General features: G+C 46.8%; 1 protein-coding gene across 19 annotated transcripts in view; it reads left to right on the top strand.

Annotated features, from left to right (window-relative positions):
- The first annotated feature begins 238 nt into the window (after positions 1–238).
- Positions 239–15236, top strand: part of LIMCH1 (LIM and calponin homology domains 1) — a 164889-nt gene continuing 149891 nt past the window's right edge. For 14 of the 19 annotated variants that reach the window (XM_015285469.4, XM_015285467.3, XM_040699791.2 and 11 more), the window contains exon 1: positions 239–731. In XM_015285469.4, the coding sequence (XP_015140955.2) occupies positions 636–731 (96 nt within the window). In that variant the 5' untranslated portion in view covers positions 239–635. Of the gene's footprint in view, positions 1055–15236 lie in introns of all 19 variants that reach the window. The other 5 variants (XM_025149840.3, XM_046940888.1, XM_046940885.1 and 2 more) reach the window with 3 other exon arrangements.

Raw genomic sequence — 15236 nt, 5'->3', positions numbered from 1 at the left:
CTAGATGAATGGACGTTTTATTTTATTTATTTATTTATTTTAGGGTTTTGTTTTAAAAAAAGGCCTTTTGAAAGAGTTTTCCTGCCAGTTTCTAGAAACTTCTATGCCTCGCTTCAGGCTTAGGAGCGTTTCTGCTCGTGCTGGGAGTGCTCGCACCGCCTATCAGCCGCGCAGGTCTGCGGGATGCTCTCTGCTGTCTTCCCTCGCCCCCAACCCGCGCTCACGTGCGGTGTTTCTCAGCACACCTGGGAGCGCGGAGCTCTCGGACGTCGTTCTGGCATCGCCCGGCCGCTCTCCCTCCGCAGCGCTGCCGCGAGCTGCGAGACGGGGCTGCGGGCACAACGCCGGCTGCGGCCGGGGAGGGCTCGGCCGCCCCCGGGGGGACGGGCCGCGTGCCCGGGCTGCAGGCAAAGCCGCTTGGCCCGTCTGTTTTATTTTTAGCCGGCGGGGCGGCGGGCGGGGCGGAGGCAGGGCGGGAGGGAGGAAGGACCGAGGCGGCACCAGGCGCGGGGTTACCGCGGGCGAGCCGCAGCCGCCGGGCTGTTGAGCTCAGCCGCCCGGCCCCGCCGCGGCAGGCAGCGGCACAGGCTGCGGCGCTCCCCGGCCGGCGGCTCGGCGCTCCTCGCGGCTCCCCGATGGCCAGCCCCGCGCTGGAGCTGGGAGAATCGCAGCCCCCGCCCGACTCCCCGCAGCCCGAGCCGGCCTTCGGCGAGGCGCAGAAGTGGATCGAGGTAAGGCGACGACAGCGCGGTGCGGGCGCCGTGCCGCAGTCCCGAGCCGCCGCCTGGCCGCGGAGCTCCGGCGGCTCTTTGCGGTGCGCGATTTGCGCGCTGCGGCATCCGAGCCGCGCCGCAGCCCCCGCGCCGGATTTAAGCCCTTAATCGTATTTCCCTCGCCCGCCCCCTGGCTCGGGCTGAGCGGGGCGGCCGTAAACAGCAGCGCAGGTGCCGGAGCCGACGCTTCCTCCGGGGCGGGGGGCGCCGGGGCTCCCCGGCCCTCCTGGGGACCCGACCCCCCCCCCCAGGGCATCTCCGGCCGCGGAGGGGCCGCGCAGGTAACGCGGAACGGCGCGTAGCGGAGGAGTACCGCATCCCCTCCCGTGTCGCTCCCGAAAGCTGAGGGCGATGCGGCGCTGCCCCGCGGGTCCCGCTCGGGGTTCGCTCGCGCTGTAGGACGCGCAGACGGGCAGGTGGGGGTGAGATGCCGTAGTTCAATATTTTGGCGTGTAACGATAGCGACACTTGGAGTAGTTCCGCGCCGTATTGCTGCTGGTGCAGAACGCCCGCGGATGTGCCATAAACCGAGATAGGCGGGTAACAGCTCCCGTCAGCTGCAGGCTTTGAGTTTAATCTGCGGCTTTAGGCTCTGCTCTCCTGCGGTGGTTGGGCAAATGGTTGGGAAAGTCACTGCGACGGTGGGATTCCCACATTCTCGAGTATATTCTCAAGAATAATGGTTGACCCCGACGTCATCTGAAAGGGCAGTGCTGTGTCAGGCACTGACAGAGTTGGCCGGTTGCTGTAGGACCGGAGACAGGAATGGAGAGGAATGGGGAAAGAAGGACTTCTGTGCCAATGCACAGCCCAAGGGAGAAGTGCAGTGCGTGCAGGCAGCTGCGTAGGGCAGATGAATGAGGTGGTCCCCGTGTATCCTTCCTTACAACAGAGGAGCAGGAGGGAGGCACATGACCCCACACGGTGCACAGTGCCTTATGACTGTTGGTTCTGGCTGCTAACGATGCCAGGAACTCAGCAGCAGAGCAGGTCGGTAGGTAACGAGGCTGCCAGCAATCACTCCGGGCATGATGATAATGAAGGGAGTGTGAGCCTTCCTGTCTAGGAGCAGCGAGTGTGGGTCAGGCGGAAACCTCCCTCCTGGACAGTTCCCTGCCTTCCCAAGTTCTCATGCCTGTGCTGGTGTGATGGGGCTGATAAGCAGAGCAGGAGGAGGCTTAACTCCTTCTGCACTCGGTGCTGGCCCAGGAGAGCCACGTGGATAGAGGAAGCTGGATGCTCTCACGCTTCCTTATTCACTTTTTCACTCTTCTTGATGCATGGATGGCAAAGGTGTGATGTATGTGGTGAGGCTGTCAGCTGCCTGTGAAGCAGGCATGGTCCCATGTGCCTTGTGTATGGTATTTCCTTTTGGGTTAAGCTCTGAGGTATGAGGGTTATCACCTCTTAGAAAAGTGTGGTCAGCATTCGCCATCCTGAATCTGGAGGACTTGGACTGAGCAAATGGTGTGGAACTTGATACATTAGCCCAAGGATATTGAAAAGCAACATCAATTGTAACATCCCTAAGATGTTATCTATTTATTGTAGGTACTAAGCCCTGTTGGTTTGGGTGAAAACCAGAAACAGGGTTGTCCATGCCTGGCTGCTAGGTCCACCTCCTTCAGCTCTGCAGTTGTCCTGCAGCAGTCTATGTGCTGGCCCAGAGGTGTTAGCAATCCTCGGGAGTGTGGTGGCCTCCAGTTCAGTGCTGAGCATGTACAAGGATGTCTCTCTTAAATGAGAATAAAACAAGCAGCAACTGCTGTAAGCTGGCTCCTGACCTCCCTGGTATGGGATGGGGAGGACTGGCAGTGAGGGTGCTAGCAGAGAGCTCAGAGCCTGTCAGGCAGTAGAGCAGCGCCATGCAAGGAAGCTGAGGCAGAAACACACAGATCTGAAGCTGCTTGTTGTTATTGGTAAGGAACCAGCTGTGTGACTCAGGGCTGGATCCTCACCCAGTTTGAATACCATCCAAGTGCTGCCTCTGCTGTGGCAGCACTCTGCTGGGCTGGGAGCAGGCTGGGTGCTGCACAGACAGGAGCTGAGGCTCAGGGGTGTGTGTCTGAGAGGCCTTCCTTTGCTCCTTGGTGTGTGATGTTTCACCAGAGCATGTCTGCTGGGAGTCAGAAGTTGTCTTTTTCCTCTATCAGAGTTATTCTGCTCTTTGAAGAATGGGAGAGTCCTGCTTGCAGTGAAGTGGGTGGTTCCTCATAACAATCCCATCCCTTTTGCGCATTCCTTGAGCTATGGAGCAGAAGCACTGAGGTCCACCTGAGTGTGCAGAAGGGCCCAAGGTCTGGATGTGGTGGTGACAGGTTTGACGTGATCGGCGTGTGGCAGGAGCTGGGATGTAGGGATTGTGTGGACTTTCTGCTCCGATTGAAAGTCACCGTTGGTAGGAAACTGAAGTTCAGCTTTGCTCACACGTTCAGTTCTGCACAAACATCAGCCATACTTCCCCCTGTGTACGAGTAAACCAGCTCTATTATATTAGTTTAGCTTGGCAAATGCTACTTATGCAAAGAATGCCCTCTTAATGATAAAGCAAACCATATTAGTGGCACTCAGAAGACTTAAAATAAAGGCACCAGATGAAAAACCCTGTGAGGCAGCTCCGTTGGCCTGCATTATTAAAGGTGCAGTATCTCGTTTCAATTAACACAGCTCAGTTTCACTGAAAGAATGTATCAGCCTTGTAAAGTGTAGTGGCTCACTAAAGCAAAATAACAAATCTAATTTAATCTAATGGCCCGTAATTTTAAAATGTCAGGGTTCCCAGTGTGTTTGCTTAAACTACAATAACTGATGGTTGAAAGAACATCTGTATAAACAGTCGTTCTTGCTGCAAAGATTTGTAACAGCAATAGAGTAATAAAGCCACATTTAATACTGGTGCAGCTCCTCGGGGTATTGTTATCTCCTCATCGCCTCATTAATATGCTCTGCCCTCATTGTTGAGACTTGGTTCAATTAGGGATGGCTTTTCCATAGGATTGTGTTCCTTAGAAACTTTGCCAGCTGATAAGAATGCTTCCTCTATTGTTGTCTGGTAATAATAAACAAGGCATGCTTTCTGTCCCCTATGGTCAGTGTTTGACTTTGCCATTCCCTGTAGATGTGCATAGGCTAAACTGCAGTAATGTCTAACTCTGCCACTTTTATATGTATTTCCCTGGAGAGTTGTGTTGTTAAGAAGAAGCTCGCCAGCCAGAGGGGTTTGTTGCTTGTGTGGTTGTTTTTTTTTCCTCTGCCTCCAATAGATTTCTCTGTTGAAGGCAGCGGCTTTAAGCTGGTTGCTTCTAGAATCGGGGCCAGGTGTATTACTTGGTGCTTCTGAATGTGTCCTGTCGTGCAGCAGAACAGCTGCACCACCATCTGCACCACCATATCTGTGAGACAGTGTGAGGGGTATAAAAACATTGATCCAGGCAAGTAAATTTCATGTTACTGTCTCGCATCAGGAGTCTGGAAACAAGATTTTGTTAGGATGTCTCTCCTTCCTGTGGATGCAGTTCTAGAAAGCTGAGGCGTATGTCTCCCGTTGCTTAAAAGGCAGTGGGAGTAGCTCATTGACAAAATTGTTCCTATATGGTGAAGGAAGTGGACTGGGTAATCTACTGAAGGAGTCTGCAGCCTGAGGAATACGCACATTGGTTTATATGGCCTTCAAAGTACAGTATGACACTGATTGGGGTGCCCTGACTTGGAGGAGTATCAGAGGTAAAGCTCCTTCTATTGAACATACTGGTTAAGCCTACTGATTGGCTGCATATATGAGTAACTTCTCTCTTGCAGGATTGTATCTTTGTATCTAGACATCAACTCTTCCTTTGCTTTCAAGGGGATTTTAAGATCCTTGATTGGGGATGCTAGTCCCACAACCATGGTGCCCCTAGCAAGACTGGGAACATGAGTCTTGTAGGTACTCAGATAGGAATAGATTAAATCCAGCAGACGTTTTCTGCAGCAAGCAGTTCCGGAGAAGCCAGTCTGACTGCCTGTGAAAGTATCTGAATACAACAACTCAGATCTAGAAAGGTTCAGTAAGACTTAGGACTACATTGCTTTATTAATCAAATCTTGTAGGAAAGTTGGTGAGTTATCCTGCAAACAGTGCCTACAGCTGATTTTTTTTTTTTTTTTTTTTTTTTTTTTTAGTTTTTAGTCTTTCCTGTTTTCTTTGTGTGTGTTTTTTCTTTCTTCTCCTGCTGGAAGAGTGTTTTACTTGTGTACTTTACATAATATATTGGGAATGAACTTCTTAAAGTGAGCAAGTGTAGTTATCTAGGCCAATAGTGCCTGACTTGTTAGTACTGGTAGTACTTCAGGGCTGTAGCTCTGTACAATGAAGGTGTCTGCTCTGCTGGTGAGGGGGTCCAGCTTGTGGGAAGGCTGCTGTGTGCAACCCCAAATCCGCTGGGGGAGTATAGGAGGGATTCTCAGTTACTTCGGTAGGCTTTGAGCATGGTCCTCGAGCACTGAAAAATAGTTTCACTTGACAGATTAGTATCCATCTTGGCTGTCTTTAAGCACCTAACTTTCTATGTGATCTGTGCTAGTCACAAATCCCTCTTCATGGTGGAAGTCATGAAGTCTAGTATTAAATGTGGAGGTTGGCAGGCCTGCCTGTGGCAGGGGGGTGGATCTTGATGATCCTTGGGGTCCCTTCCAACCCAAGCCATTCTGTGATTCTATGAGAATGTTCCTCAGACTGGAAGAAACGTATACAAATGGCTTGGAGCAGCTGGCTAATCTGTGGACAGCTAAAGTTAGATTTATATTTCCCACAATGTCTATAAGTCAATCATAAAGAGTCAAAAGGTGGCTGGCTTCTGCTCCTAGATGGATGTGAGTTCAGAGTAACTTTACTGCGGTTATTATGACTTGGAATGGAATTCTTCACTTCTTTCTCTACTTCTCCAGGGCAGCATTTAGTGATGGCAGATGAGGTTGATGGGGTGCTCTTCATTCTGGCTAGGTCAGTCATTCAGTGGAATGAAAACTGAATTGTTTTAAAGGGTTGGGAGAACCTGTCCAAACTCTATGACCTACTAAACTATCACCTTCTAGAAATGTTTTCCTCTCCCAGTTGCATGGCAGCTGACCGTGTGTCCTGTGTACATGGACCCAATTCCCTTGTCATGAGATCTGTGTAAGCCATGTTACAAGTAGTGCTTAACACAAGGGTGAGAATAGCGAGAACAACAATACTATTGATAAAGGGATAATGTCAAGAAATGCAGGGTTGAGCTGCTAATTTTCTTAAAACTGAATTAATTTCTCCTTTCATTACTAAAATGCTAAAATAGGTAAAAGATCTGCCCTTAAAACCAGAGTCTGGAATGCCATTATCCGATTGGTTGCAAAGATCTGTTGGATGCAACTATTCAACCTCTTTCCACTTGTTCTGCTAGTGTTAACTACATTTTTTGTTTTTAAGGAAAATATCATCTAGAAAGCTGGAATCTTTCTTAGCTTGGAGAATAAGCAGATGATCGGTATGGCAGAATTGTTTCCTAGAATGTGTTAGTCAATCAAGGAAGAGTTATTTCACAACAGGATATAAAAGCTATATTATCTTTGGCTTACGGAAGCTACCAGTCCATGAGCTCTTCATCTACAGGTGAACACATCTATTGTAAATATCCCAACAAGAACAGTTGTGTAAGACTGGTACAGTAGAAGCAAGTTTTACTGGGGGTGAAAGCATCATTGGAAAGAGCGGTTGATGAGGGGGAATGAGGGAAGGTGTGAGCATTTTGGCATACAGACTCTGAAGATCTCAGCTTTCCCTTCTTCAACGTGTCATTTAAGAATGAAACTACTGTGCACCCTTGCTCCACTCAGTCCCCTCGGTTATGATGATTACAGCTACTATGGTACTGTAATATCAAAGTTAATAGCTGAAACCTCTTCAAGCTAGGGTGAGAACAGTATCAGGTGAAAGGGCTGCACCACATGCCCTAGAGGCAGGTTTGTAAGAATGCGATGAACTAGAACACACCCCGACTTAGACTGAAAAACCTCCCCATTACTGCTTCTTATTTATTAAACAGAAATGTACTTAGTGTACCTGGGACAGGCTGAATGACCCTTTGCTGTGGTTGTGGCTGCTTGGGAAGTGCAGTGCTGGGGAGGGCCTGGGGGAGGGACTGGTGGGGCAGCAGGCTAAATGTGAGGCAGCTGTGTCCGGGCAGCAGGAAGGACTGGCTCTTTGTAGGTCGATGGAAGTGGTTATTTGTTTGCTAGGCCACACCTGTGATACTGCATCCAGTTTTGGGGCCCATGGCACAGAAAGGACATTGGGACATTGGAGAGAGATTGGCAGAGAGCCCTGGAGCTGGCTGGGACTGGAGCACCTTTCCTGGGAGCTAGGCTGGGAAAGAAGTGGATGGCAGGGAGCCTAACAGCTTGAGGCAGGTTGTTGAGAGGGCAGAGGCATGGGGCAGGAGAATGAGACACCTGTCACACACTAAAAGAGGAAAGGTTCTAACTTAGCGAAGATGCTTCTCCTTACTTTGTGAGGACAGCTGAGCATTGGTGCAGGCTGCCCATCCCCAGGTGGCTTGATGCCCAGCTGAACACAGCTCCAAACGAGCAGCTCTGGCTGACAGCTGCCCTGGTGTGGGGCAGGAGCTTGGGCTTAGAGGCCCCCAGGGACCCCACCAACCTGAATTATTCTGCAGGTCTGCAGCTTCTGGAAAGTAGGTGAGTGAATGTCGCTAAATTTTATTTTTAATCCTGCTTTACTGGATGCATACAGTATCATCACATTTAAACATCTATTTACATGAAGAAGGTCTTCTCTTTACAGAGGCAAAATACCTGTGGCTTTTGATGAGTGTTTTCTAGACTTTCCTTTGTGGGAACTCCTCAAGGCAGCATAAAATGTGTTTGGCTTCCAATCTAACTACTTCTACTAAACCTCTTTTATCTTAGAAAACTAAATATGAGTGGTTGCCTTTGCTTGATGAGATTCTTTTTGTTATTTAATTCATCTGTATCACTGCTACTGACCAATAAAGAATCAGTTTCACTTCCCTTTCAGGTCTTGAGGAGGTGATGGGCAAGCTTAATTCTTGAGAGTTCGGTTGTTAAATCCCTAAGTGATTCTTTGTAGGTGGTCTTAGTTGGTTATAATAATCCTCTGCTCTCATAGATACTCTGATCAGATCTACTATAACTTGCTCAATACTATTAACTGTTTTATGTTATATATGTATATATAATGTTGTGAATGCCCCTCCCTGGAAGCATTCAAGGCCAGGCTGGATGGGGCTTTGAGCAGCCTGGTCTAGTGAGAGGTGTCCCTGCCTATAGCAAGAGTTGGAACTAGATGGCCTTAAAGGTCCCTTCCAACCCAAACCATTCTGTGATTCATTCTATGAATGATTCAATGATTATTGGTAATAATCCTTTCCTTAGCAGAAGGGCTAGCTTAATGATGGAGTTATTAACAATGCTTGCTCCTCATGTTAAAATTAATTTAAACTAGTCTAGTGACTTGGATGGTAGAGAAAGGAGAGAATTCTCTTAATTTGGTTATTTGAAGAGAAGCCCTGTTGTGCTGTGTTCTGCTGCTTTTAGACATCTTGCCTAGCATCAAAGACAGTTTGATTTTGAAATCAGCCTTGACAAGCTAAGAATTTGAAAGATAATATTGCTGTGCCTCGTTGGCTCTGGCATCATTGGCAGTGATTTGTGGAGCAGTTCACTGGCTAAGGAGCTGCGTGATGGAAAAGTAATTCTTTAACTCTGCTTTCTACAGTTGAATGAGTAGGGTAAGAGGGAAATTATCTCCATTAATCTCTCCTTCACAGGCATTTCTCCACGATCTGGGTTCATGCTGGAAATAGGACAGGGATTCTTCCATGTTGTGATCCCACAGTGAGTTTCAGGAACAGCATAAAAGGAAAAATTCTCTGTGATGTCTCTTCCAACCTCCAGAATCTTCCCACCTTCATTCCAGCCCTGTGGTTATTTACAGGCTGCATTGAAAGTGGCTGTGTATGCTCAGTGTGCTGCAAAAAAATGTAAAAACTCTTCTTCCTGAGCATACCTTACCATTATTTCCTTTCCTCGAGGCATGGGTCAATTTTTAGTTCAGTATTGCAGTCACTAGCAACGAAGTCTCTGGATAGGTTAACATATCATTTAATTTTTAAATTAGGCTGTTAGCTGCTTTCTGTTCCTCATCGTACTTTGCTGTGATTCAGACTTTTCTCCCCAACATGAGGATTTGAAACGTGTAAAAAGGTTAACACAGATTCCAAAATCTGTGTTAGTTCTGTTACATCCAACAAAGGTGCAAATCAGTGCCTTTGACTTTAGAAGCTGACAGTGGTTGGTAGCACTGCGTCAGCTGAAGTCACTTACACAGGATGGGACTGTTGGAAGGAGGTACTGTGATCAAAGATGAAAACAAGTGTATCTTCTAGTACTGGAACTTGCCATCTCCAAAGGTGGCAGACTTGAAGGGGAAAAAAAACCCTCAAGCAACTAAAACTAGAGAGCCAAGAAACTCAGCTGAATTTGTTCTTCAGGAGCAGGCTGTAGATTGGCACAAGTAGTGGTAACCTTTACTCTGACTTGAAGAAGCCTTTCTTTTGCGTAAGAGTAGGCTGATGCCCATAAATAACTGTTTGCAAGTGGGAGCAGAATGGTTGCATGGCTACAGAGGACACAGGGCTGAGATTAAAATCTCTTTATGGTGCTTTGCTTTGCAAGCAGTGCGTTCATTGACCTCACAGGGCTGCGTTATGCCCTTCTAGTTCCAGCAGAAGGTCATTGCTCTGACAGAACATGCAGGTCTTCCTACAACATCTCAGATCAAATAGAATAGGTATGGATTTGGGGGTTATATTTTCTATTTCTTTTTCCCTCCCAATTTGCTACTTGGCAGTGAGCATCTTCTGTCTGGGAGGAATGAGGAGAGACAGAAGTGGCTGACTCGTCTCTGTCAGGACATCATAGGCAAGGATGGCAGTGTCCTGAACATTCAGCTGAATGCCTTGTGAGTAAATGTTATTCGGATTCATTTCAGTGGGCTAACTGGCATGTACTGTAGCAACAGAGAAGTCAAAGCTTTCGTTAAGTCCATAAGCATAACTATAAACACGTAATCTAAACAGGAAAATAAAAAAGACAGCAAACGTATAAAAGTTCTTCTGTTTCACTTTTTCCTGAGTCTGATGTGTTGGTTTTTAAAGCGGTGGTTTGGAGAAAAGGGAAGTCCTTATTTGGGAGCACACATGTGAAGTGTGCATCTTCTGCCAGGGTTGGGATCGACTGAAGGTAGCCAAGGGAACAAACTGTTTTTCAGGAAAAAAAGGCACCAACGAGGAAGAGGAAGTCTCAGAGTCAGTGAGATGTAAAGGTGACTCTCCCAAAGCTGAAGGAAATGATACAAACCCTTAGCCTAACATCCCACCCCTCCCCAAACCTATTCTTATTTTGACAAGGGGCCTTCAGTTTTGGAGTAACATGAAAAAAAGACATAAATCAACAAAGATGAAGCGACTCAAATTATCTTTTATTAGAAACAGCCTGCCTTTCTACGGAGAAGCAGAAATACCCTCAAAACATTTTAATTACGAACATGCAGATCTCCAGGCTTGCTGGGGCCGTATTTTCTCCTCTCAGATCAGCGCCACCCTGCCTGCACTGCACTGCCCTGCTGCCAAATGCTGGACTGATGGTCACTGCTGCTGGGTGAGCACTCTGCTCATGGGCACAGGGAACTGCACGTCTCTGTGGGACAGTGTGGCACACAGCCACGTCTGGCATGGAGGTGGTGGCTGCTGCACCACACCTCCTGGCATCCCGAGCTTCTTAGATTGGCGTAGCACAGCTGAGGGGTCAGACATTCCCTGTGCGAAGGCGAGTGTAAGGGGAGCCGGGTGTTAAAAATAAAGCTGGTGGAGCTGCAGAGTAATTTCACCTCTCTCACGTATCTCTCAGTGATTATTTCTCCTGGGGAGCAGCAGCCACTTCCATTTGAAGAGGCTCGCTCCGTGCCGTGCTCTGCAAAGAACATCATCTGGAATTAATTGCAGCTGCCCCTCTGAAGGATGTACTTCAGTTGGTGCTGGAGTCCTCTCAGAGAACCCCCAAACAAAAAGATTTGTCATTTAAAAGCCTGTCTCTGTAATAAATACTTTGCTACTCTGTTCCTTCCCGTCATTTTGCTTCTCTTGAGTAGCTTCAGGGGAGAAAGTAAGCAAAGCTGCTGTAGATGGCTGTGGGATAACCATGGAAATTCACAGGGGTAGTTCTGAGACAACATTCCTGGCAGTTTGAGTCTTCCAGAGCTTGGGAGTCTAACCATTAATTTCTCTTCATTGTAGTTTGCTAGTCTCTCTGAAGTAGTAATGCAGTGTAATAGTTTTAAGTCTTTGCTTTTTGTTTTTGGATTTCAACCAAGACACTTGAGAGCACGTTCTAGTTGCACTTCTGGTGTTGTGGTTCCCTGCTCTCCCTTCAGTATTTGTTAGTTTCTCAGCGCAGTACTTAAGCCTGCAATGCCATACAGGCTTTTATTTTTCATTTTAGAGCTGTGTGGAGGAAACTTGCTTTTTAACTTCCCACATGAAGGGCCTTGAGGAAATCAATAGATCAAAGCCAGAGCAGATTTCTTCAAAGCAGTGTGATCTCAAACTGTGCTGAAAGCTTTTGTTTTCTGCCTTTTTCCTGTATCTTGGCATCTCCCAGGAGAAGGAGGAGTGTAAGAGGTTGTCTGCCCAGGGGAAGGGGAGAATCATGCCCCTGTATGCCCTTAGTACATGCTCTGTGGGACTAGGAGAAGCAGGCCACCAGAAGCAGCACTGCTGGCACCCTGGCACAGGATGGGGATCTCAATGTGACAGTTTCCCATGGCTCATGGTACAAGGGAATAGGTGCTGCTGAAGAGCAGGGGGTTGGTGCTGACTGTGGGTAGTGAGCATCTGCCAGTATGTGCTTATGATAGGGGTGCTTCAAACAGAAGTGAAGCTTCAGGGTCACAGCATCTACAGCTATTCATGGGCTCCTGGGGAGCAGTCCCTAGATCCATCAGCTTAGAAGTCAGCATAGTGATTCTGCCACTATTTCTAACCCTAGTATATGGTAGTGAGTTCTGTCCAGCTTGTGGGAAAGGGGTAGGTGGCAATTGATGCAGACAGACTGAACTGCTTCATAAAGAAAATGAAAGTTTGTGGTTTTCCTTTAGGATTGAAAGGGAGGAGGTGGGTATCTGAAACACCAAATGGAATGGAGGAGCAAAACATAAGCTCCTATTTTGTTGCGGAGGAAGAGGCCTTCAGAGGTAATTACAACTGTGTACAAAGCGTAAGTGGTTGGTGAAGCAAACATGATAATGTCAGCAGAGCTGTGCCTGGCAGAGGGAGATTTGTTGGTACTTGGTGTTTACTTAGAGTATGAGGGAAATGTTTAATGTCTTCAATGAAAAGTGTGTTAGAACCGTGGCTCTTCTATGGTATAGAAAGTCTTTAGTACAGGGAGAAGGTCACTCCAAGTGTGTATTCTCTTGCCCTGTGTTCTCAGCCAGTAGACTGTGGAGTTTTCCTTAGGACAGTGGCAGGAGATGAAAGGAGCTGCAGTCTGATGATTTCTCCACATGCAATTGCATGTATGGATCTCCATGGAAGTATCTACAGAAAACACACTGAGAGCAGTGTGTGTTGATCTGCAAGCTTGTCCTTCTCCTCAGAACTAGGATTTCTTGATACCAGCAGTCTGATGAGGCTGTTGGAAGGAAAGAGCATATGTGGGAATTTCTGGAGTGTGGTAAGTATAGCGTTTCCTCCTGGTGCAGTGATGGAGGATTTGGACTAATACAATTGAGAGAATCATGAATCTTTGTTCTTGCTAATAAAGCAGAATGCCTTTCTTGCTCATCAAAGCCCATCTGACTTCAAATCTGACTTTTGGATGGCTCAGCACTTTGGGCCATTTTACTCACTGTTTGTGTGGGCAGGGTTGGGGGGATTCTGCCTTCTGTAAATGGCTGCCAAGGAATCTGCCAGTTAATACAGAGCAGATGAGGTGGCAAAAGGTGCTCGCTTGAAGCATCTCTGTCACGTGGATGCTGCCAGCTGGTTGCATACTATATGCCCAAAGTGTTTTAAATGTCTTTCTGTGGGAAAATGGCTATTGCAAACTCACTGGAGTAACTTGTATTTGATCATCCATCCTCCTTGTATCTTCTGGTGCGTATACCATCAAGATTGTTCTTATTGTATTTGGCATAGGTGCTTCTTTTTTATGTTACTTGAACAACTATAAAAGCTACTTCACCAGCTGAAGAACTACCATAGGAACCTGAGTAGAATTCTTATATAAGACTTCTGTTATCTCTTATTACCTGTACTGTATGTTGGCACTTACCCAGATGGGTAAGGTCTTGGCTCAGAGCAGCTGCTATTCCTGGAGCTTTTGATGAGTGCATTTGAAATATCTTTATCCTGTTTCAACACTGGGGCAAGCCAGTCCAAATCTGATGCAGAGGGGAAAAAAAAAAAGTTTAGTAAAGGGAAAAGATTAAGAGGAGTGGAGTTTGGAATAGCATCAAGAGGCGGCAACCTATAATGGATGGGCACTTCAGAGAATATAACCTAAACCAATGGATGGGCACTTCAGAGAATATAACCTAAACCAGGCATTTCTAATTCACTGTAAGATTGTAGTTGTTATTTATTTTCTCCCCCTCTGGGGAGCTCTGGTTGGCATCTGGACTGCAGGCTTGTTCATGATGCAGCGGAGGTGCAGGTTGTTCTGCTGGAAGTATGAGATGGCCATGTTACTTTCAGTAAGGTGTTCAAAAGATTATTCTTTGGCATTCTGAAGTTGTTTCTTTTCTCAATAGTTCTTCTGTGCCAGCATTTAGTATGCCTTTCCACTGAAGTGGAAAGGGTGAAGCATTGAGAATGAGCATGTGCTACCTTACTTACACCTCTCGGGTTAATCCTGGAGTTATGCTGCTGTGTTTCTGAAGAGAACAGTTGTTTTCTTCTTTGGTTCTGTCCTCCTTTTTCACACTCTCATTTTTAAGGCAGAAAATGGTGGCAGATAGTAGTAAAACTGTGGTGTTGGTTCTTGCTCTTTGCTTTGAGGTTGGGTTGAAATGTATTGCTTTCCAATTGTAGGCAATTGTTCCTCTATTCAAGTTGAGCAGCGTAGCATCCAGACAGCTGTTTTGCTGACATTATTCCCAGTTAGTTATTCACTTGGATTAAAGGCTTTCTGCTGCCAGAACTCTTTACTGGGAGCGTGCCGTCACTTAGCAGACCCATTAAACCACTAATTCTGCACTGCTTACAAATTTTTGACCTGTCTTGCTTGCATCCTTCGTGCCCTGTGGGCAAAGAGTACAGAGCTACCATAAATACCTTTTTTTTTTTTTTTTTTTCCACCTCTTCTCTTTCCCACAGTATTTTCAAGCCAAAAAACTTAAAAGCCAGGCTTTTGTTCAGCTTTGCTTGTTCTGGAGCACTACAGATACTGTCTGTGTGCTTGAGGCTCTGTATATAGCTGTTCCACAAACACTTAGTGAAGTCTTCCAGCAACAAGGAAGTCTCTCTCAGCATGTGTTTGTATTGTTCACTCCCTGAAAATTGTTATTGTAGCTTCCATAGTTAGTCACATAGGTAGCATAGTCCTGGGAAGAAAGTTATTTTAGTAGCAGTGATGATACTGCCGGTGCCTTCTCTATGAGTTCTTGTTTGTGCAGATGGTGCCGATCATGGCCCTCCTCCTCATCTCTCATGGAGGTGGCACCATTTGTTCTTGTCAGCACAGTTGGGCCAGATGTAGCTAAAGGAAAGTACTTCTTGAGTTTTGGACCTTGGTACTCAAATGATCGTTCCTCTCTCTTCTCTGCTTCTCAGCAGTCACCTGGAAGTTAACTTGTGTGCCATGGCTTGGGAGCTCCAGTTTTAAGCTGATGTACAAGTGTTCCTCCTGTAATTAAAATCGAGAATCAGCAGTTTAGCTGGAGTTGGCACTGATCCGTGCTGGATGGAGAGGCTTTATTTCCTTATGTGTTATTTTGCTGCTGATGAGCAGATAGAAGGAAGATCTCTGATTCAATCCATGCCCTCAGTTTCTCTTCTAATACATTTTTCACTGGCCTTGGATCTCTTGTATGATGAGGAGAATGTGAAGAGAATGTATTGGTCTCCCATGATCTGTATCTGACTTCAGCTCTAGTGACACCTTGTTGTCTGAATAGTGTTCAGTAAAATTCGAGAGAGAACTGTGATAATGCCTTTAATTTTTATCAAGCCAACACCCTTTCCCTGGCCTCATCAATGTGTTCTGGCTTATTCTGCTGCCTGAGTGCACTGAATGAATTTTGTATGCTTCTGGTGAGCAATTCTCTTGTGGATTTAATCATAGGTGCGAAAGGAGAAGAACAAAGGTGGTTTTCATTATTAGAAAGAACAAAGCCTTGAACAGAAAAGA

Source organism: Gallus gallus, chromosome 4 (assembly GCF_016699485.2).
Source record: "Gallus gallus isolate bGalGal1 chromosome 4, bGalGal1.mat.broiler.GRCg7b, whole genome shotgun sequence".
Lineage (NCBI taxonomy): Eukaryota > Metazoa > Chordata > Aves > Galliformes > Phasianidae > Gallus > Gallus gallus.
Note: the sequence above shows the minus strand (reverse complement) of the source record. Positions and strands in the feature narration are given on the sequence as shown.